The following is a 24,570-nucleotide window of genomic DNA, read 5'->3' as shown; positions in this document are numbered from 1 at the left end:
AGGTGTGCGAGTTTCCGATCTTGCTAGGGAATACAGCATGCGCCTTCTGCTGACCACCACAAAGGTAAGAAATCATATTCATAATTCTTTTCTTTATCTTTTTTTTTTTTTTTTTACACGTTCGTGTTAGCGTAATCTTTCGTACGGAAGATTACGACAACGCAAACGTACGGTTAGCCTGGGTTAGCTCTATGATTACGTTGAACATTCAGGTAAACATTCAGGGTGTTGGAACTGAGCCCAAAATTCAGGGTGTTGGAACAGAGCCCCCTTTCCAATGAAGCGCTAGCCACTTGTGGTGCTAAATGACTTGGAAACGACCTGATTTTTTAAATTTTTTACACGTTCATGTTAGCATAATATTTTGTACGGAAGATTACGATAACGCGAACGTACGATTAGCCTGGGTTAGCTTCATGTTTACGTTAAACATTCATGGTAAACATTCAGGGTGTTGGAACGGATTAAAACGATTTACATTATTTTTAATGGGAAAAAGGATTTCGGTGATTGAACAAATCGGTTCTCGAACAGGGTTCTGGAACGGATTATGGTCGAGAACCGAGGTTCCACTGTACATTCAATCTGACATGGTTTTGATAATGTGTATTGTACATTTTGGCCTGGAGGGATGGGTGCCACTAGGCTGTTCTTGCTCATGACACACTACAGGAAAAGGTGACTTTTAGCGTTATGCCAGAATGTTCCTGATATGCATTAAAAATTAAATACATGTAGTCTGAAGAACAAATATCATTCGTTGAGAGTCGTAAAAGTTCTTTTGTTACAGACTTAGCAGTTGACCACTTCACAAAATGCACAAAATATTCGTTGTATTTTTTGTGTTGCTGCTGGTATTGAGCCTGTTCTTGGTTTACGGGGATAAACAATGTTTACTTGATTTTAATTGATTTGACTGTCGCTGAAAAATGGACAAAGGCTTATTTCGGGATCTATTTCTATACCGACTGAGCAAGGCGTCTCATTGTTTCGTTTCAATAGTGGGTGACTAATTGACTATTGAAATAGTCGTTAGTCGCAGCCCTAGTTGCCTATAGGAGAGCAATACAAAGAGTTAGTGTGTCGTCTTGTTAGTGAGCTAATCATAGCAGCGCTGGTCACTCACGCAGGGTCGTTGCACTGCCGGCTACGAGAGCGAACGCCTCCCCCGCATGTTCGAGAACACGAGCCAAATTTGGACCACGAATTCCAGTTCCCGTCATGGCCTTGAGGCTCCTGGCTGGACATCCAGATGCAGTGGCCCTTGAAGCACCACTACACAAATGCATATAAGAAGTAAATCCTAAATGTTCTCACAAATAACATCATACTCTCACACATGCACAACTATACCCTCATACAGACACAGTCATACCCATGCACCAACACTTCTATACTCTCTTACAAACTATTATGCTCTCTCACACAAACTATTATACTCTCATACATACTAGAATACTCTTTCACACATGCTCTCAAACACCAACTACTATAGCAATCACACACATTATTATACTTTGTCATACAGACTACTTTTTTTTGACATATGTGTTCCAGAGCAAGGGTCTCTAACGTTTTTAAGCTGAGAGCTACTTTTTGTTACTAGTTAGTACAAAGAACACCCAGTTTGATATGCATTTCTAAAATAACAACTGATCATGATATTGCTATGTTGTTACAATGTTATTACCAGGTAAATTATTGGAAGTAATGTTAAATAGACTCAGTCAAATCATTTTCTGGGAAATTAAAATGACCCAGCACTAATGAGCTATTTTCACAACAGGTCCGTAGGCAACTCAGGTGTCTTTATCGGGCACCCTGGTGCCCGCAAGCCCCACGTTGGAGATCCCTGTTCGAGAGTATAATTTATTCCTTCTTTTCTTTTGATCCTACAAGTAAGTAAATGCTCACCACCGTACAAAATAAGACATCTCCCACCAGAGGTCGGTAGAAACGGATTACATTTACTCATATTACATTTATTTGAGTACGTAATATAAATTTTGTACTTCTAGTATTTTTAAATCCCTATACTTTTACTTGAGTAAATTTGTGAAGAAAAACTGTACTTTTACTCTGCTACATTAGGCAACATTGAAGTCGTTACTTCGTTACTTAGTAGATCCCCTCCATGTAAGTAAGCTAAGGCGCATTTATCTTGACGCAAAACTCGGCCAGGCGCTACCATGTTTAACCAATCAAACGTAGCAGCCTCGTCAGGTGACCATGTTCAACTTCAGTGGGGAGGAAAAGTTGTTTATGGATGAAACAGATAGTAAGCATTTGTATGACTACTTTTACCGCTACTTGAGTAATATTATTAAGAAGTAACAGTACTTTTACTTGAGTCAAATTTTTGGCTACTCTACCCACCTCTGTCTCCAACATAACCCACCTTTCCAGGTGCGCATTCTGTGCCATCCACCGGCGGGCCTTTTTTGGTCTTGCAGAAGTACTGGTTGTCAGGGTGGCTGCACCAGAGCTGCTTGCAGGGGTCATACGTGCGAAACTAGAAGATAGAAAATTGGTGGGTGTGAGTCGGCATCAGCTACAGACTATTGCTGGGCACCATCCATCAATTTTCTGCATTGTTATCCTCAGTAGTGTCGCAGGGGGTGCTGGAGCCCATGCCAGCTATTTTCGGGAAGTGGGCAGGGGACACCTGAACTGTTTGCCAGCAGTCGCAGAGCACACAAAGAGAGACGACTCAATTGATAGTTCCGAAAGCTCTTGTTTTCAGCCAATCAGAACGCGATCGTGGCTGCCAATTTAAGTCGGCCATCTTTGTATCACAAACAATAGAATAGAACTGAATAGAATAGAATAGAATAGAATATACCTTTATTGTCATTGTTACAAAATGGGTTAACATATTGTGACAACGAAATTGGGCATGACACTCCAGTCTTACACATTCACAGTGAGGTATGAGCCAAGAAGATAAAGGAACAGAGAAGATAAGATTATAAAACAAGGGGGATAAGGCTATAGTTATAATTTACATGGTATTTACACAAGAAATGTCGGCATGTGGGATGTTACATACAGTGTTATCGTGATACAGTTGGTATCGTAAGGCTTGTGCAATATTGCATTTGGTGCAAAAGTCATCATAGTGCAAAAAAAATAGTCAGCATGTGCATTCGTGCAAACATAGTCATCATAGTGCAGAAAAAAAGAAATGGTCAGACATTGTGCAAGGTGAGCAGTAAACATAGTGCAGTCGACATGTGCAAGAACATAGAAATGAGTACCATTATATTCGTAGGAGGTAGTGTTGGCAAGAGTTTTCAGTTTTTTTGTGCGGTGTCTGTTTTGAACAGTGAACAAACATAGTGCAGTCAGCATGTACGTGAGTTCCATTTTACATTCGTGTGAGGTAGTTTTTTTGCAAGAGTTTTCAGTTTTTTGTGCGGTGTCTGTTTAGGGTGGTAATGGCTGTGGGGAAGAAACTGTCTCTGAGTCTGTTTGTTTTTGCTTTGTGTGACCTGTAGCGCTTGCTGGAAGGCAGCAGGTCGAAGAGGTGGTGGCCGGGGTGAGAAAAGTCCTTGATGATGTTTTCTGCTCTGCTGAGGTAGCGAGAGCAGGCAATGTCCTCCAGACTGGGCAGAGAGCAACCAACGATTTTCTGGGCTGTTTTGATGATCCTCTGGAGCTTTTTCCTGTCTGCTGCTGTGCACCCAGCATACCACACTGTAATGCAGTATGTTAGAATGCTCTCCACTGTGGCTTTGTAAAAGCACACCTGCAGCTGCTGTTTTAGATTATTTTTCCTGAGCAATCTCAGGAAGTGCAGTAGCTGCTGGGCCTTCCCTACCACCGCTCTGGTGTTTGCAGACCAGGAGAGGTTGTCGGAGTTGTGCACACCCAGAAATTTGAAGGAGTGGACTCTCTCTACACAGTCTCCTTTTATGATGAGTGGTTCTGGATTCCTGCCATTCCTTCTGAAATCCAGAATCAGTTATTTTGTTTTTGTGGTGTTCATTATGAGGTGGTTTTCCGAACACCACGTTGAAAGTGACTCCACCTCATCCGTGTATGCCGCCTCGTCCCCTTCAGAGATCCACGCACTTGTACTGTCTTTTCTATCCTAAAGGTTCAGCGAGGTGTCTGGGGCACTTGTAGATCAGCGGTTTCCAGAACCATAGGGAGGGGTGAGGTTCGTCCTTTTTCCATAGCCAAAAACAAATTTGGAGAAATGTTTGTGATGAATAAAGGCATACTGTCGCCCTCACGATCACCTGGACGTGAAGAGAATTGATGGCAACAGGAACAAAGTTATTTGTTCCACAGTAAGTGTTTTATTTTTATCAAATTGAAGTCTATGCTGATGTTGGGTCGTTTAGTTGTTAGTGAGAGAATATGGTACCAAGAGTGTTAGGATTGTATAATTATATTTATCCTACAGTTGACATTTAATATGTTATATGTGTTCTCAGCCATTTTGAAGAGTTCTCAGCCTGTAAACTACTTTCCAAGGCCATGAGTTGTGTTTTGATGTACAGACTGTGTTTTGTTCTCACATACCAACGGATGTACCCTGACCTGGAATGACCTCTTCATGCCATAACTCAAGATTGTTTTTCACCAAAGAGCGTGAGAAGAAGGAAAGGGAGTCTCTCCCAAAACAAAAGGAAACCTTCCATCATCAGCCGGAAAGCAAGCTTTCCAAAGAAGACTGATTAACTCTACGTAGCAAAAGTTAGAAAACAGTCTCCTTTGTTAGATAGAATCCCCGCCCCTCAGTAAAGAGGCATGTATTACAGGGCAAAAAACATAATAAAAAGAAGGAGATTCGGAGATTTCTTCAGAGCCCAGCTAGCGAGCAAGCGAGGAGATTCGTAACAGCTCGATCTCCGGGGCTCTCAAAATGATGATTAATAAAGTAACTAATTCTAAATAACCGATTCTCTATGTCTTCTTTTATTTCAGAGCGTTTTATTAAAAATGTTGGGGACATGAACCTAACATTTAATTGGTCCTTCGAAACCAGATTCCAAGATACCAGATGATTCCAGGACGCGAGAGGAAAATCCAGGAAAGACTGTGGCCACAGCATAAAGACCCTTTTTCCGGGACTGGACCTTCCCTCGCGGGCTGGGATCTGACGGTTGACGGAAAGCCAAGGACTTAGAGAATCGTGAGTAAAATTTATTCATAACATTGTGTGCATACCGGTAAAAGTAAATGTCGCAAAGATTAAGAATCCTCCGTTGAAAAGGAAAAATTACGGTGGGTACATTCTTAACAGAAAAACCCTGACAATTCTAGACTCTATCAGGTAAATAGTTTTCAGACAGTTAAAATTCCGCGGGAGGCGTGGACTCCCCTAACGCAGCGCTTTAAAGTTAGTTAAATTTCACAAGGATGTGCGGAGTCCTCTGTCAACTGAAAATAAGTGGAAAGAAAAAAAAAATAAGAACAAGCGATGTAAGAGCGTGATCACGATAAAAAACAAGACGTCTGTGTGATTGAGAGAGAGCGAATGAAAATAAAGTTGCCACTAGGCAATTGTATTTTATAAAAAAAATAAAACAAACTGCGGCCGCTTTACTTGCGCTTTCTTTAAGTATAGCACTGCACCCTGATCAGCATATGACAAAAACTGTCAGAACCCGAACAGGAGGAGGACCCAGATGCGTAACGTTTTCACACAAGCTTTATTTTGCGGGAATGGGTCAGTCATGCGGGTGAACACAAACGCCAGTGATTTGGCTATTGCTGGGCGGAAGAAGTAAGACAGAAGTCCGGTGTGGAAAAACAGGAAGCCAGAGGCCGACGAGATCAATCAGAGATACACGAACAGATGCCGGACAGACGGGGTCGATACCAGACAGGATGGGACAGACAAGATCGATACCAGATACACGAGCAGATACCAGACAGACGGGATCGATACCGGACAGGACGGGACAGACAGGATTGAAACCAGATACTGGAGACGGAGTCAGATATCAGACAGGACGAGACAGATGTAAAGGATATCGGGTACTGGAAACTGGCGCAAGAAATCGGACAGGGGGAGACAGGCGGGATCGATACCGGATACCGTAGCAAGATATCAGACAGAACGAGACAGGCGGGATCGATACCAGACACTGGTGACTGGAGTCAGATACCAAACAGGACGAGATAGACGGGATCGTTTACCCGATACTGGAGACTGGAGTCAGATATTAGACAGGACAAGACAGACGGGATCGACACCAGATACACGAGCCGATGCCGGACAGACGGGATCGATACCGGACAGGATACACAAGCAGGAAACCGGACAGAATCAAAACACACGTCTTGCGGGTGCAGAGGTTCGTTGACGGACTGACAAAGGGTGAGTAAGAGCACTGAGCATAAATAGGAGGGAAAGCCAATCAGGCAACGAGCCGCAGGTGACGCCAAACAGGCGGGGCCAAATGAGGGCAATGGGCAACCGTGACGAAAACAAATATAAGCGAAGTTAGCGTTTTGTAATTAAAGGAAAAAATACTAAATTATGGGATAAATAGCAGATGCAATTCGTGATCCAGTGTATTAAGTTCATGAAACCTGTGATGTAATTTCCACATGAAAAAGGCTATCTCTGTAGCAAGTAATGAGCTGCAACCAAAATGTCAACATGGAAGGTATTTTAATTATTTAGTTTAGATTGTTATACATGATTTGTATTTTTGTTACATTGCTGGTTTTGGTTTGAATTTCTAGGCTTTTGCTGGACAACAATTGTAATAGAAATATTACTATTTATTTTTTATACTGGTAAAGTTTGCAATGTAGTTATTTAATTAAACAATTAAACGTTTATAGCACCTCAAATCTTTGTGCTGTGTTAATTATAATCATGAACCAATTCAAGGTGTGAGAGTTCAATTATTCAATCTTCATGACATTTCCAAGCAAACCTATCGGTATTGATACCATGTATTTACCGTATTTTCCGCACTATAGGGCGCACCGGGTTGTAGGGTGCACCCCCAAAAAATAGTTCTTGGTCCTATATCTTCCATACATAAGGCGCAACGGATTATAAGGCACTACAATGGGAACATCGACAAAACAGTCTGATAGTTCAGTCAAACTTATTACCCCCTTAACATTCCGAAAGCTTGCAAAGAAGCAAATACGTGTCGTAGACACGTGCAGATGCGGTGTCCGTACGATGTCATTCAAATGCACCGTTCCAAATATCATTCGGAAGGTTAAAGATAGATAGATACTTTGTTCATCCCCGAAGGGAAATTCACATTTCCAGCAGCATCCCTGAGCTGAGAACAATCGAGAACAATCGAAAATAACACGGGAGCTGCTGGAGTGGCTGCCATTCGTGACGGCGCCGGAAGAAAAGATTCAATTTGAATCATTTACAAACAAACAAACAATTGAATCATGTACAAACAAACAAACAAAATATTCATGTTTCAATAAGTGGAGTGTTAATAAAATATTTCTGATACTGATATAACCAGATAAAACTAATTTTAAGTTACCTGTCCAAATGAATGTTGTGCCATCTCACCTTTCCCACTCTCTCTCCTGCAGTTGACTTGCTGCTGCTCGCTCCTGAAACTAATACTTACCTCTTTGTGTATTGCCTGAAATTAGACAAGATTAGCGGGTGGCTCCAACGTTTGACCCAGCTGCAAGTCTAAGCTGCCAAAAAGTGGCAGGCTGTTAACTCATTAAAGTCTTGGGATTCAAGAAATGCCAACCATTCCTTAGTTTCTATTTTGTTTTTTGCTCGCAACTTTACTGTGCATGTGACAATGAACACTTGGAATCGAGTTTAATTTAAAAAAGACCCATCACAGAAACATCTAGATCACTCTGAAACAAGATACTGGGAAAATATATAGCCGGAGTAGCTCACCAAAGTCGTTGCGTTTAATAATAATGTGGTCCTCTTATATCCGTGAGTGTAGTAAATGCAGGAGAGTAAAATATTTACAAATACAGAATGGTAAAACAAGTTTCCTCTATGCCGTAGACAACCAAACTTTATTCACATTCATCTTTTTCGGCCAATTGCAGGCTTTGTTTTGCCCCTTTAGCCTATGCGAGCCTGTAAATGATAAAAAGGATCCGCCCCCTTTACCTCAGAATAACTTTAGCCAATAGTGATCGATTCAAATGATGATTGACACATTGGTTGGGAAATGAAACGCCGGCATACGTAACCCAGCATACACCGCGGACCACATCGCCTACGAGGAAAAATCTAGTCGGCGGCTGCTTGCCTTTGTTGCGAGACCTTGCAACTTAATATTGATCCATATATAAGGCGCACTGTATTATAAGGCGCATGGTCAGTTTTTGAAAAAAAAAAAAAAAAAAAAAGGCTTTTAGGTGCGCCTTATAGTGCGGAAAATACGGTACTTGGATCAGATCGAACCCAATAATTCAGAGTATGCTCCACTTCTTCAAATAACCTTCAGGGACTACTTTTCAGGTGTGGTACTCACAGCTGTGCACATCTTGTAGCCCACACCAAAGTCAAAGCGGCACTGCTCGTCCATGGAGTAGTTGATTCCGGGTAGCTCGGGAAGTTTGGGCCACTTGTGCTCGAAAGGATCGTCCAGCAAGCAGTCATACGAGCTAAGGGGGGCATAGGAGGGCATTAATTGAAGAGCTGGGGTAGGGCTTGGAGAAGGGTGAGACGCACTGGATGTAGCGACTGAGCTCCTGCTTACTGCAGCGTGACCAATGATAGCGGTGGAAGGCGGCCTGCACCAACGGGGCCATGATGCTGCCCATGCTGGTTTCATCGGCGCAGCGGTTGCCCTGCCCATCGTGTTCCATGCCCAGCCTGCCAAAATAACCCGAAAGCACATACTGTAAGTCGAGAGTGACTTTTTGATTTATAATAAAAGGAGCTGATATGGGACCGGTATTTAATATGAATAACATGAAACCAACATAAGAGATTAAGCTGGGTTATGTTTGTTATCTTGTCTGAATTTGGCCTCAAGTCAGTTGATTATTCGAATGATCGTTTCGATGGTTGGTGACTCGTCAACTATTGAAATAGTTTATAGTTGACTTCCCTTTGGGTTGCCGCAAATCTTTTCAAACCCGGACAATGAGGCGCTCTAAAGCAACAATAGTAACCTGGAGTCTCAGTCCACACAATGTCAGTCAGGTCAAATGTCTTTATCCTTCTATCTTTATTTGTTGGACGCTCATACACGTATGGTCAACAACAAGGCCCTCTCAAGTGATCATCACCCACCAGCCTTTGATAAAGTGTAGCTGAAGTGCTAAGTGCAAGTAATCGTGATTGTACTGTGTTTGTTTTGAACTTACACGTGTCCGGTCTCGTGGGCAACCACAAAAGCAGAGGAGAAACCGTCCTCGTGGTTCAGGGTGCAGCTCCTTAGCGGGTGGCACATGCCTGTCACCGGCGCGTAACCTGGCCAACGGGAAAAAACACAACACAACAAGAGGTTTTACAGATCATCTCCGCTAGGTCACTCTATACCGTGGTTGGCGTTGTAACCATGGTAATACTTTTTATTTGTTGGCAACAATAAAACATAGGCATGACCTTTACAAAGGCTCACAAACAATTGTTTGGTGTGGGCCAACACTTACAAAGGGCTCCTATTTTTTCCTCATCACACACAAGCGTCAACTCATATTTATAATTGATATTTGAAGGAATTATTCCAATTTTAATTTAAGTGCTTTAAATTAATAGGTATTATCATTTTACAAGGGTGTATTATTTGTAAGGACATTTCACACGTTTTTCACAGGTTGTTCCAAAAGTCTTGGGAACATTTTGACATTGAATCGGAAACACTTAATGATATAAAAACACGTTTGGTAAATTCAGAAATCTTGTAATCTCAATTTTTACATGAAATGTTCAAAGAAGTTTAATGTGGGCACCGTTGGCTACACAAAACACAGCAGATTATTGCCACACGAGTCCCAAAATGCTCTGCAAAGAGGTGTCCAAACTTTTCAGAAAGTGTGTTTTGGTAAACTGAAAATAGGTGAGGGCCGACTATTCAGCCTGGCATTCTTTGAACAGTCTTTAATAGATTTTCCTCTGTGAAAGGTGTGTAGTGCTTGGCAATAGGTGTTTTGACCTCATAGCTCGCAGGGTTTCAAGAAAAAGTGCTGTTATGACGTTAAAACAGCTTCCAGTTGCTTCACCTTTTCACAGCGGTCGTTTCCAGTTATCCTGTCGTAGTCAGCATGCTTTGTTCAGGAGTGCCTGTTGATATTAAATTCTTTGAAAACAGCAACAGACTCAAATTTGTCAGACGCAGTTGTTTTGGATTTTCTGTCAAAAAAAGATTCCAATTTCCACTTGTCCTGAAAGCGACAGCCCTCACAGTCAAATTTCTTTTTTTATTTACAGTCGCCGTGCTGGAAAAGGGGTGGGTTAAGATTCTTAGAGAAAGCCAAGGGCAAGGTGACCAAAGGGCTACAGCCATCATCTGGTGTAATGGTGATTTTTTTTTTTTGTACAAATTTATTTTATACTGCAGTGAACAATACTGGCAGGACACATATTATTATTTTATGACAGCTGCTGCAGGCTAGTAAAATTTGATTGCGGCCGTAACTGGTTCTTGGTTTGGACTTGGTTTGAACATGGCTGCTTGGCCCCTCTGATCTGCAACCTCAGTATAGGTATATATATATGTGTATGTATAAATATATATATATATATATATATATATATATATATATTTATATATATGTGTGTGTATGTATATACTTGGAGTGCAACAAGTAGTATTCCTCAATCCTATCCTCCTGACAAAGCCTGCATATAAGTGAGAGACAGGGCAGCCCTCAATGCCCTGTGCAGTCTTAACCACCCGGGCCAGTTGTTTCGTCTTGTTTGCCGTGCATCTACCATACTACTATACCACCATATCAGTAGCCTAGATGGTAAGGCGCCCGCTTTGAGACTGGGAGGTCGGTGGTTCGCGCCCCGGCCGAGTCATTCCTAAGACTTAAAAAGTGGTCGGCGGCGCCCTCTGTTGGCTGCGGCTGCATTGGCTCGCTACAACGGGTCAGGTGCAATCGACATTTCGTTCTGTGTACATTGTTACACAGAATGACAATACAAGGAAATTATTATTATTATTATTATTATATTACATTGTCTTTAACATTACATCATGACTTAAAAACTGTCCAGTCAGCATTTAGGGCAAATCACTCTACTGAGACAGCCCTGGCTAAAGTAACCAATAATCTCCTTTTAGCAATAGATTCCGGTGCCTCATCAATGTTACTGCTGCTGGATCTCAGCGCTGCTTTTGATACTGTGGACCATAACATATTATTGGTTCGTCTAGAACGCATTGGTATCTCGGGAACTGTACTCTCGTGGTTTAGGTCCTACCTGTCAGACAGAATGCAATGTGTTTAACTATGGCAATCTGACCTCTAAACAATATAATGTCCCCTGTGGTGTTCCTCAAGGCTCTGTACTTGGCCCCCTTCTTTTTAGTATTAATATGATCCCGCTTGGTGACATTGTCCGCAAGTATAATATTAGTTTCCATTGCTATGCAGATGACACTCAACTGTATGTGCCACTGGAAAAAACTGGACATTTAAGTTGTAGAAATCTGGAGGCTTGCCTTTCTGAGATTCAAAGATGGATGTCACTTAATTTTTTACGCCTTAACCCAGAAAAAACTGAAATGTTGATTATTGGTCCAGCTCACTGTCGTCAGTTGTTTTCAAATACTACCCTGAACCTAGACAAATGTAATATCGCCCATAGTGACTCGGTCAAAAATCTAGGCGTTATATTTGATCCTAATCTGTCGTTTCAGTTATACGTGAAAAATATTACTAGAATAGCTTTCTACCACCTCCGTAATGTTGCGAAGATTCGTTCGATGCTGTCCCAATCAGATGCAGAGGTTTTAATTCATGCGTTTATTACTTCTCGCCTTGATTACTGTAATGTATTGCTTTCTGGTCTCCCGATGTCTAGCATTAAAAGTTTGCAGCTGGTTCAGAATGCGGCAGCTAGACTTTTGACTAAGACCAAAAAGTTTGAGCATATTACTCCTGTATTGGCCAACTTGCACTGGCTCCCAGTCCACTTAACATGTGACTTTAAGGTTCCTTTATTAACATATAAATGTTTGCATGGGCTTGCACCCTCTTATCTCTCTGATTTGATTTCCCACTATGTTCCTGCACGGAGTCTGCGCTCGGAAAATGCCGGTCTACTTGTGACTCCGAGTCTGCAGGCTCGAGAACGTTCTCCATCCGGGCCCCGGTGTTATGGAATGCCCTGCCTCTGGAGATAAGATCTGCAACCTCAACGGAAGTTTTTAAATCAAGGCTTAAGACACACTTCTATTCCAAAGCGTATGATTGATGCCCACCTTATATTCAGTTTTGTCCTGTCTTTTTCTGACGCCTGCCTGGCTGATATGAAGGAGAAGAACGTTTTGAGATGAGTCAGCGGACCAGCGTCCGACCTGAAGCATGTCAACCCCTGCATTTACCAGCTGGCACAGATGGGAAGCAGCGTCGTGGCCGTCATAGACTTTCTGGACCAGTTTACAGGCTGGGGGCGTCGTTGGTGTCATGCACTTTCCGGACATCTTCAACATCTTACCTAATGTTTACTATTATGTGTACAGTAATGCTAATTGTAATTCACCCTGGTCAATCCTGGAAGGGGGATTACCACATGTGAGGTCCTTTCTCAAGGTTTCTCTTTTTTCCTCACACTGAGGTTTTTGAGTTGTTCCTTGCCCGCATGCTGGTTTAAGATCAGGTAATTGTGTAATTTTGTAATTGTAATCCTGTGCAGTCCTTTGAGACATTTTTGTGATTAAGGGCTATATAAATAAATGTGACTTGACTTGACTCAAATATTTTCAGTCAAGTGCCCCCCAGGCCCTCTCCTCAACCAGGTTAATTAACATTTTTCATGGGGTCAATTAAGGGTCTGCTCCACTTTGTATTTACACTTCATACTCAATGCTTATACTTTGTGCTATGTGCACATTGTGGAGGTTAAATACGAACAAAACATTGCAGATGAGAGCGCCACTCTTCCCTATTGTAGTGAAGGTGCAATTGCATCTGATTCATTGGAAAGTTAAATAGTGGGGGGAGGGTTTGGGCGCCCCACTATTGAAGGACCACTGATCTAGACCTAAGACACACTTCCTCTCTAGAGCTTATGATTGATGCTGAACGTATACTTTTCCTTTACTGTCCTTCCCAGCTGCCTGGCAAATGGTGAAATGAGAAAAAAAGGATGAAACAGGCCAGCGGACCAGCACCTGGACCTGACGCATGTCATCATCTGCATGGACCAGCTGGATGAGAAGGAAAGCTGCGTCATTGCTGTCCTCGACTTTTTGAACTATTGTACATATTACTAATGTGTGTTTTTTGTTGTCGAGTATGTTTAGTGTATTTTTACCCAATTCAACATCCATTACAGCCTGGTGATCCTGGAAGGGGGATTACCACATTTGTGGCCCCTTCTTAAGGTTTCCTATTTTCCTCATGCTGAGATTTTTTTTGTTTTTCCTTGCCTGCATGCCAGTTTCAGATCATGGGCATAGTGTAATTTTTGCTTGTGTCCTTTAAAACATTTTGCGATTGACTTGGTGGCAACAGCTTCTGTTATCTGTGCCTGTAACTCATCCATGTCTATTGAAACAAGGGGCACATAACCCAATCCTTTAACAAATCCCTACAAAACGAAATTGCATGTTGTGAGATCTGGAGATCTGGATGGCCAGGACATGATATCATGATCAATGTCTAATCCAGGGGTCTCGAATGTGGTGCCCCTTAACGACAGCCAAGGTGCCCGCGGACCGGTTCTGAAAATAGATTACCGGTGCTGGGTCATTGTGATTTTCTAAAAAAAACATTTTTTTAATGGTGGACCGAGTCTTTTTACCCCTTTATTTTTAACAATTACCTGGTATCAACATAGTAACAACATAACAATAACATGATAAGTTTTTTGTTTTTTTTTAGAAATTCAAGTAAACAAAGTTCACGGTCTTCATGGACAAAAAAAAAGTATTGATAAATATTGAAAAGCAATTAATTAGGAGAATAGATTTAGAATCTATTCATGTATTAAACAAGCATATTATTTCATTTTTTTATTGATTTATTTTACAAGATATAAAACAAACTAAATTCTAATTTCTGGGTTTTATAAAATGAATTACCAGATAATGTGCATAGCTAGCTATCAGGCTAACTTCTTAGCTTTGTAGTTCGTTATCCTCCCACGTTTTTAGCTATTTAGCAAGCAATCTAGCTAGCTTTTTACATATTTGTCCTTGCTACTAGCAATTTATAATTTTTGCTGGTTAACAAGCTGATCTTGGCTACCTTTTTAGCAACCTATCTAGCTTTATTCAATCATTCTATACGGTTTCTTATTTGGCTTTTACCTCTTTTAGCTTACTGTCTAGCTCCCTTTTAGTTTTTTTACCTGTTTACATTTCTGTCATGACCAGAACGGAAACGTGACCCAATTGCGTTACGTTTCTCACAAGTTTTACTGTAAGAAAGAGGAAGGGCTGCGCCCACGATCCGGTGTTCGCTGGACGCTGGACACAAGTCGCTCTCGTAGTCAGATTGTGATCCGAACACAGAAGTGGATCTTACGCAGCGAGCTATGGCGTGTCAGGGACGGAAAAACGGGTCGGTAGCCGGGACTGATTGTAAAAACAACACAAGGAGGATGACAGAGAACTCAAAATGACCTGACTGTTTTCTGAACCAAAAGGTCCTTTAAAAGGGTTCAGGATGATTGGGAACAGATGTGTGATAATTGGACACTGTGCCCAGTTCAAAACACCAGTTGGGGACCTCTGGTGATGGGAGGTATGCTAGACCCTAACACTTAGTCTAATCCCTCTGTCTAACCTTGAGGCTCCAGTATGGTGGCAGCCCCATACTGTTGGGAAATTAAGTCACTGAACTCTTTCTCAGTCAATTTATCCATTCACCAATTTTCCTGCATGTAGAAGTATGTCTCAATGTCGACTGTTGCTCTTTCAAAGAAGAAGGGTCCGTAGATAACTTTCTTGATGCTGAAACGCATTGGCAAGAATTTGATGACTGTCGTGTGACCAAAGGTGTTCACATTGAATATCTTTGAACATTCCATGTAAACAGTAAGATTACCATTATTCCGAATTTGTTTTTATATCCTCAATAGTTTCCAACACATTCAATTTCAAAAAGCACCTGAGACTCTTGAAACATTCTGTAATTCTCGAAAATAAGAAATGTTTTTTGTTGTTGTCGTTAGAATTCTTTGTTTTCGTGTATGTGTTTGTCTTGCTGTCGGTCACCCCTCTTGAGGGATATGACCAAGGTAGATAGATAGACAGATAGATAGAATTCTTTTGACTTTTTTAAATGTTTAACATTTTCTTTGCTTATCTGTTTAATTTTTGATATTGCATGAGGGTTCCTAATGTTTTCGTTTAGTTTTTTTTGTCTGTATATACCGTATTTATTTGAGTATAACGCGCCCCCCTACTTTTACATTTTGGAGACACTACTCATCCGCATTGAGAGGAGCCAGTTGAGGTGGCTCGGGCATCTGATAAAGATGCCTCCTGGACGCCTCCCTCGCGAGGTGTTCTGGGCATGTCCCACCGGCAGGAAGCCCCGGGGGCGACCCAGGACACGCTGGAGAGACTATGTCTCTCGGCTCGCTTGGGAACGCCTCGGGATCCAGTTGGACAAGCTAGAGGAGGTGGCTGGGGATAGGGACGTCTGGGTTTCCCTTTTAAGGCTGCTGGCCCCGTGACCCGACCCTGGATAAGCGGAAGATAATGGATGGATGGATGACATTTTCTTTCATGTTTTCTCTGCCTAAACGTGACAGTTGGATGCAACAGAAATCGAACCCAAGTTGGGGCATTGAGAGCGCCACTGGTATACAACGAGTGTTATAAAGGACATCTGAAAATGCATTCGAAATTATCTTATCGTTAGACTCTTTTCATTCATGATACCAGAAATGAATGGTCATTTTGTTGTGCATTTCAGATGTTACAATGACATTAAATTCTATTCTATTTTCCTTTTCTTGCTTTTAAGTCAGTTGTTGTTTGCAGATGACACAGTGCTTGTGGCTGATTCTGAGGAAACATTGTGAAGGTTGGTAATGGAGTTTGGAAAAGTGTGTGATAGATGTAAGTTATGTATGAATGTTGGGAAGAGTAAGGTGATGAAGTGTTCACGTGATGGAGTGGGCATGGGGTCAGAAATAAGGTTGCATGGACAGGTGCTGGAAGAAGTTGAAAGCTTTAGGTACTTGGGTTGTGATGTGGCTGCAGTCGGTGGAATAGAGTGCGATGTATTGCACAGAGTGAATCAAGAAGAATCTGGGTGCTCTGAGGAGAGTGATGAGCCACAAGAGTATGATTATGGATGTTAAGAGGGGACTGTATGAGAGTGTGATTGTGCCGACTGTGTTGTATGGTGCACAGACTTGGAGCCTGAATGCAGATTTGAGAAGAAAATTAAATGTTTTTGAGATGAAGTGTTTAAAGAGTATGATAGGGGTGACAAGATTGGATAGATTTAGAAATGACATTGTGAGGGACAGAACTGGAGTAGTCGTAGATAAGAGAGTACTCGGTTGGTTTGGACACATGGAGAAGATGGATGGGGAGCGAATGTTGAAGAGGATCTACGGAGCAGAAGTAGATGGAATGAGACCAAGAAGAAGGCTGCGGTTGACGTGGATGGATGGTGTTATGAGTGCACTCAAGGAAAGAGGTCAAAATGTAGTGGAAGCTTGAGCTCTTGTTGGTGATAGGAATGAGTGGAGAAGTGTTGTGAAAGGATAGTGGGATATTTGGACGCTTTCTAAGGGATGGGCAGGGCACCTGTAGGGGTAAACCAGTGAAAGCTGTCGGGCCCTGCTGTTGAACAGAAGAGTGTGTTGCGTCACCCTGACCTGGCGCTTTATTGTGTCCTGTTTCATCTGGAGGGACGAAAGCATGTCCAACTTGGTTGCCGAGGTGCTTAACTTGTTTGGGTGTTTGGGTTGGCCATGGTCCACAAATTTCTGTGTGTGTTTTTTGCTACTTTTTCCCTTTTTTAATTTTCTTTGTTTTTGCAGGTGTTTGTCTTGCTGTTGGTCACCCCTCTTGAGGGATTTGACCAGGGTAGATAGAAAGATAGATTCATATAATTTAGGACGACCGTCTGTTCCATTCATCCATCTATCTTCTCACATTTGTCTTTGGTCCCGTGAACAAGAATAGTGTGAAAATGCGATAGAACCTAATATCTTATCACATGTCAGCTATATTACCAGTAGTTCAGTGGTAAGGTTCGATTTTTGTTGCATCTAATGTTTAGTGATTGTGATCAGGGATATTTTTAAATGATCAACCACTTTACAGATGAGGTAATCTAAGGCCTTAGAACCTTTTGTATAACATGCACCCAAACTTTGTGTTATAAACGAATAAATACGGTAAAAATGAATTTGTATTTGCATTAGTGTAGATGTTTGACATGTGTTTATATATTATTTTTTAATTAAATATATAATGATTTTACAATAATATTAAATAATTATAACATCATCTTATTATTATATATATATATATATATATATATATACATATTATATATTTTTAAAATCTAATGTGGATAGTTTGATTTGAATTGTTACTATTTTTCAAATGCAATAAACATTATTTTCATTGATATTTGAATTTTCTTTGATTGCTTCGTAAATAACTGATAAGTTTATTTTGTTTTTAATATTAGTCACCTGCAAAGGAGATTGCAATGTATGCGAGTTCTTATTTTTTAATTATTATACTTAGCTGTTGTTGTTTTTTTCTTTTTTTAACCAGTACGCACTGTTCACATCATTGTTACTGTCAACCAATAATGTTGCTGTTTTTTAATTTTCACAACCTTTAGGGTGGATCCACTTTTTTATAACCTAAGAGTTAATAAAAAGAAAGGGTTCAGGGAAGGGCTTTTAAAACAGGTTGAACATCCGAGAGTTGAGTCCTCTCAGTCCTCCTTGCAAGTTTAAAACCCATTGATGTCCTCCCTCCTTATTTGGACTCTCTGCTAAACTATAAATGTATTAATAGCATTTGAAACATTTTGAATGAAAGAATACAAATTTTAAATTTGGAGACATGTTCCATAGTTTGTGCCCAATGTCATTGCTTACATGCATCATCTTTTAAAACAGTGTCACTCATCTACCTTCAAATATACACTCACCGGCCACTTTATCAAGTACACCTGTCCAACTACGTGTTAACACTTCATTTCCAAACAGCCAATCAGATGGCGGCAATTCAGTGCATGTAGACATGGTTAAAACAATCTCCTGCAGTTCAAACCGAGCATCAGTATGTGGAAGAAATGTGATTTGAGTGACTTTGAACATGGCATGATTGTTGGTCCCAGAAGGGCTGGTCTGTGTATCTCAGTAACTGCTGAACTACTGTGATTTTCACACACAGGTAGGCAGAAGAGCATCTCTGAGCACATAATACCTCGAACTTTGAGGCAGATGGGCTACAGCAGTCGGGTGCCACTCCTTTTAGGTAAGAACAGGAAACTGAGGCTACAATTTGCACAAGCTTATCAAAATCTGACAATAGAAGTTTGGAAAAACATTGCCTGGTCTGATTTCTGCTGCGACATTCGGATTGTAGGGTCAGAATTTTGTGTCAATAAAATAAACGCATGGATCCATCCAGCCTTGTATCAATGGTTCAGGCTGGTGGTGTTGGTGTAATGGTGTAGGGAATGTTTTCTTGGCTCTCTTTTGGCCCTCTTGGTACCAATTGAGCATTGTTACGACACCACAGCCTTCCTGACTATTGTTGCTGACAATGTCCATTCATTTATGATCACAACGTAAACATCCATGTCATAAAGCTGGAATCATCTCACACTGGTTTCTTGTTGACAATGAGTTCATTGGCCTCCACAATCACCAGATTTTAATCCAATAGAGAATATTTGGGATGTTATGGAACTAGAGATTCACATCATGGATGTGCAGCCGACAAATCTGCCCCAATTGTGTGATGCCATCATGTCAATATGGACCAAACTCTCTGAAGAATTTTTCCAGCCTCGTTAAATACATGCCAAGAATTGAAGCAGTTCTAAAGGTAAAGGGGTTCCAACCTGGGACTAGCATAGTGTACCTGATAAAGTGGCCGGTGAGTGTATGGTGCATGCAGGCAAAAAAAAAAGAAAAAGAAAATGTTCACACAAAGATATTGTGCTGGGAGTAAGCTCCCCTTGCATTTGGCTGCAAATAAAGATGTAACCAATCATGTGCGACCAATTTAAAAAGAAACATAGTCACACCAATGCTAAGAGTTAAGAATGTTGTGTTGCAATTATAAATATAACTATTCATCAGATTATACGCTCTTTGAAATGAGAAACCAGCCCTGTAAGCAGCGCTTTCATGCTTCAGGCAAAGATGGGAACAAACACACAAAATACCGTAACAGAGCAAAGCACTTGCACATTTATCAACTCGATCAAGAGGTGTGCAGCGATGCCGCTTCTGAGATGTTTTTGGCATGCAGACAAAAAAAGCTGAATAAAAATGAGGGACAGAAAAAGAGTGTTGCCAACCGATGTCTTTGGACACCGGAGCGATTTGTTTGTGCAGCAGGCGTGCGAAAAGATTAGAGTGCAAATTGCAGATCTTGTCCCTCTGCAGAGAAAAAGCCACATCATGACAAAGCAGCGGCAGCAACAATACATTTATAATATTTTACATTTATAAACCCAAGGACAAAAAAAACCCACTTTTATAAACAAAACATAAAGTACTTTCATACCTGTCAACCTCCACGGCTCCATGCCCTTACAAACTGTCGTATTTTCCCTTAGAAAATACAAAATAATCTTACACCAAATTTTTTTTTTCAAACGTGTTTATTTATGTAGTCTAACATGTTATATTGAACATGTGTTTCGTTATATCATATATATTGTTAATTAACATTTTGTTGTGAGATATTTAGTTGCTTGACATAAATGAGGTTTATTATTAAAAAAGTTCAAAAATTAAGTAGAGTGGACCTTCACTGTAGAAGGAAAAAATACATGCAAATATAATCAAGTAAAATAATACATTTTCTTATTCAAATTATTAATTCATTTTCTGCATTAAATTATTGTTGGTAACATACTGATTAAAGGGTAACCACAATCGTGTCTTTTTTTCATTTTCTCCTTTTATACTTCCCTTTTTTTCTTAACTTCTTTATACAACATAATAATTCGTAATATAATGTATCAAAGCAAGTGAGTCGTTTGAGAGCCTGCTGTCTTTAATGAGTTGAGCCGAAAAAGCCAGTTCTCTAAAAAGAGACGGACTTCCTTTCATCACTACACAACTCGAACTCGTTTGACTTGATTGATTTGCTGTTTCGTGATAGTCGGTGTATACTGGATGGTACCTAAAGTGACAAATTTGCGTAATTCCGTCCATATTTTCTTGTACGTCGTACACGTCTTAAAATGAATAATAAACGTACTTTGTATGGCAAAAACGTACAGGTTGACAGGTATGTACTATATACTTTTTCTCAGTTCAATAGTTCATTAGCTAGTTTACTAGCAAGTCATCTGAATTTATTTGAATTTATTTCGTGGTTATCAATATGACAATATCGCATTAGAATGTGGTTTAGAAGTCAGCAGCTCTCATCATTTTTTTTTTTAGTAATGTACCCATTGAGCCATATGTTTACAGCGAAGTACAACAAACCAAAGTTTACTACTTTTTTGCAGACTAAGCATCTTGAAATACATACAGTACATGAAATAAATGTCTTCTCTGCTTATTTTGAGTGTCTACCAAACTATATCCTAATCATTTATACACCCAAGTGATGTCAAATCACTGTGAGGACAAAAAACACTTTTCTAAACAAAACACAAAAAGTACTTTTTCTTATTTATTTAGTTGGTTGGCTAACTTACAAGTTGTATAAATGTGTTTGAATTGATTTTGCCTTTATGAATGTAAGAATGATGTAAAGAAACCAGTGGTTCTCAACTTTTTTTTCAGTAAGCGATATGTTTACAAACTACGGGAGAGTACTTACTTTTGACCTGGGGATAAAAATAAATGTAGCAGTTCAAAATAAATAATAAACAAAAATAATCAAATAGCTATATAAATAAATCAATTTGAACAATTATTTAATTTCCTTGATAAAACAATGTACTTTTATTTTCAAGGTACATGCGAATAAGGAAATAATTGAATTGTTGCCAATTAATACTACATGTTCCTATACGTTATAGTTGGCATATCGCAGAATCCAGCACACCAGTGCCCACCGGAGGGCGCCAGGACACTAACTGATGAACTGAACGTGGCGCTCCTTAACCGCCTGCATATAATTACAGCATGGTCAGATCCTAGCTTCGGATCTTTGACGTTTCTGCCCGTCTATGCCGCTTCTCTAAACCCTTGATTCATCCAGCTTTTAGTTCTTGGACTTTTCAACGTTACCTCCGAACTTCCCTCTGCAAAGCGCCTTTTGTTATTGCTCTTGACCCCCTTAAAAATGTCAACTCCATGCTTGTGTCCAGGTTCAGATCCTCCCCGCCCAACAATACATATTTTTCCCATATGCATCCAATGTTGTACGATTGTGGTCAGCAATAATTTTCGACAGATGAATCATGGCACAAATATGATATTACGGATATTACCGTAAAACCTCGAGTATAATGTTCACCCGAACTTTGAAGTGTTTTTTTTAGGGAAATGTTCATCATACACAAATATATACGGTACATCATATTTTTACACATTTTTTAAAGATTATTTTTAGAAAAATAATGGTTAAAATGAACAGAATTATCATCTATCAACTGCACAAGTAAAATGAGAACATTGAAGGTAAATTGAGGTAAATTAATACTATTATTGTTAATATCTGGTAAATTAACAAAGGGCCACATGACGTAATTTTGGATAATTGTGGATACGTTTGGACAACTAGCAGGATTGATACTAAGTTACAAGGTCAGTGGGAATTATGCATAGGCATTTAATGAATATATTCCTCCTAAAAAAGTAAAGTACTTCCTATTCTTGTTATAAAATTCCTTTAGTTTTACCGTCATTTTCGCGGTTGGTGCGTGCAACAAAAATAATAACGCACGTATCACTGTAGTGCTGGGTCACGTGTTTTTAAGCAATCAACTTAGGAACTTATTTTTATCTAACTCAGTGTTTCTCAACTGGTGGGTCGTGACCAGTGTTCCCTCTAAGCTGCGCACGTGCGCAATTGCGCACTGCTCGCACATTCTCAGCGCACAAGAAAATCTAGCCAGCGCACAAAAATGAGGGCTCAAATTTACTAATTAAGAAGCGACTTAAATCAAAGTTACAGTGCATGAAGGTAAAAATACATGGGTTCCCCTGACGTTGTGTCCTAAATGCGGTATTTTGAAGTCGGGTCAAAGTAGAATGAAGTTGAGTAAAGTTAGTAGAGTTTGTCGAGAATCGGCTTCTTCGGCTCGGCTCACTAAAAGGAACCGGCTCTTTCGGGCCCTAAACCGCTCTTCAGGTTGTTTTTGCTTCTTTAATCCCAACATGACCAAATATTATGTAAAACTATGCACAAAATGACTTAAAAGAAGGGGGTAATAGAACAAATAAGAAAAAAATACCATAATGAAAAAGTAGTGAAAAGCAGAGAAAAAAAGAAACAAAAAGAAGAGAAAAAAAAGAAGGAAAAAGTTAGAAAAAAGCCAGAAAAAAAGAAAAGAAAGAAATGTAGGAAAAAAGTAAATAGAGAACAAAAAGAAAAAAGTAAAAGCTCGGAAAAAATAAACACAATGAGACTTTTTTTTTAAGGAATTTTTTTAAAAAGTAGAAAAAAACACGGAAAAAAGAAGAAAAAGTTTAATTTAATTTAGGCCGTACAACCTTTGCAATAGTACATGAGTCAATTCATTCAAAAGAGAAAAATAATTTTGAATTGCCGGAAACTCGGCAAAATGTCAAATTTTGGACATGTTTGATAATTAATTAACTTGCCACACTTGGGATTATGGTTGCTCACTGTTGTTTCAAGCGTTGCTCACCGACTTTGTGTGAACGCTCAGACCCGTGGAAAATTAGAGGGAACATTGGTCGTGACCCAAAAGTGGATCGCAGACCTGTCTTTTGTAGTTTACAGGGCCTTTGTCTTGGCAAAATAACCCTAAGAGAAAAAAAATCTCAATAATAGATAACAATTCAGAAAGGGCTTTCTTTTTAACACTCTTCTATAAAGGGAAGATTTATGCAGAATACAACTAATAGTTGTCTTATGCACAGATTATCCCACCTCAACTGTGTATACCCCACAGGTCATCCAATGTGAGCATGGACCTCTTGGTTGCTTCTCTTATTTGTATTTCCTTATTGAGCCGAAAGTTTAGAGGGACTGCCGAGTCTTGGTATGTTTTCAGTAGTTCTATAAGCTCTCCATTTTGATATTATTATATCTTCCCTGCTTTATATTCCCTGGTCTTTCTTTGAGAAAGGCTGGGTAAAAATTGGAGAAAAAGGGGAGCTTTTTGTTCACTTTCACACTCTGTAGTCTGTATTTTGCATTGGAGCGACATCTAGTGGTCAAATACTACCCACTGGGGCGTTAAGAATGTTTTTGAAAAACAAGCAGGGCATGGAGCAGGCACCAAGTCGCTCAATAGTTTCATGGAAATGCCACAATCACAAAACACAGAAGTGCCTTGCTCAAGACTCAAACTTTGACAAGCTGGCGCGATGTTAATTCAGAGAAAAGAAGAATCCCTTTGCCTGGCACCGAGGAGTTGCCGGGCAGTTGTTTGGATCACAACGCGGCCGTTGCCAAGGAATCGGCAACCCCGGCAGGTAAAACCTTATTTCATGTTCTGAACTTTACACGTGCGCATGAAAAGATCACAAAAAGTTCAGCCGCCATCCGCTGCAGTTGAGCACAGAGAACGTTTTGTTGAGGCTGGGCACACTTGGTCAGTAACGGAGGACTGCACATTAGCGCAACAACGGCTAGTTGACGTTGTCGCCAAAAATCGACCATTTCATAGCCTACGTCACGTCCGACGTCACAGAACAAATTGGCGCTGGTTAAAAAACAAAGGAAACAAAATCCTTCCCTTCTTTCTTTCTGTTTTTTATCTACTATTCTGACCCCATGCGGCCCCTGAGCTGAAATGAGTTTGACAGCCCTGCAACAGTGTCTCTGTCTAGAGCACTTAAATTAACATACAGAAATGGAGGCGCCAACTCCAAGTACACGTACCATAACTTCTAAAGTTTGGGAGCATTTTAACCTGGATAGCCTAAATAAGAACCATATTTTCCGGACTATAAATCTCTGGATAATAAATGTTACAAGCCAATAAGTCGTATAGGTCGGATTTTTGGGGGGAAATTCATTTCATAAAACCCAACTCCAAAAACCTTCATGTCATCTTGAAAGGCAATTTAAAATAAATTAAAAACAAAACAAAACAGTATACTAACGTTTAACGTACGTTCATATCTTAGACACA

At 40.2% G+C, this 24,570-nt stretch overlaps 1 protein-coding gene across 1 annotated transcript in view; it reads right to left on the bottom strand.

Moving 5' to 3' along the window:
• adamts14 (ADAM metallopeptidase with thrombospondin type 1 motif, 14) overlaps positions 1-24,570 on the bottom strand; it is a 123,363-nt gene that overhangs the window by 34,421 nt on the left and 64,372 nt on the right. The window contains exons 7-11 of the mRNA XM_088323446.1: positions 9,301-9,406; positions 8,660-8,803; positions 8,460-8,592; positions 2,399-2,512; positions 1,127-1,275 (exon numbers count right to left, since the gene is read on the bottom strand). Coding sequence (XP_088179572.1) covers positions 1,127-1,275; positions 2,399-2,512; positions 8,460-8,592; positions 8,660-8,803; positions 9,301-9,406 — 646 coding nt within the window. The remainder of the gene's footprint in view (positions 1-1,126; positions 1,276-2,398; positions 2,513-8,459; positions 8,593-8,659; positions 8,804-9,300; positions 9,407-24,570) is intronic.

This window comes from Urocampus carinirostris, chromosome 19 (genome assembly GCF_059441175.1).
Source record: "Urocampus carinirostris isolate Australia breed hairy pipefish chromosome 19, RoL_Ucar_1.0, whole genome shotgun sequence".
Taxonomy (NCBI): domain Eukaryota; kingdom Metazoa; phylum Chordata; class Actinopteri; order Syngnathiformes; family Syngnathidae; genus Urocampus; species Urocampus carinirostris.
Note: the sequence above shows the minus strand (reverse complement) of the source record. Positions and strands in the feature narration are given on the sequence as shown.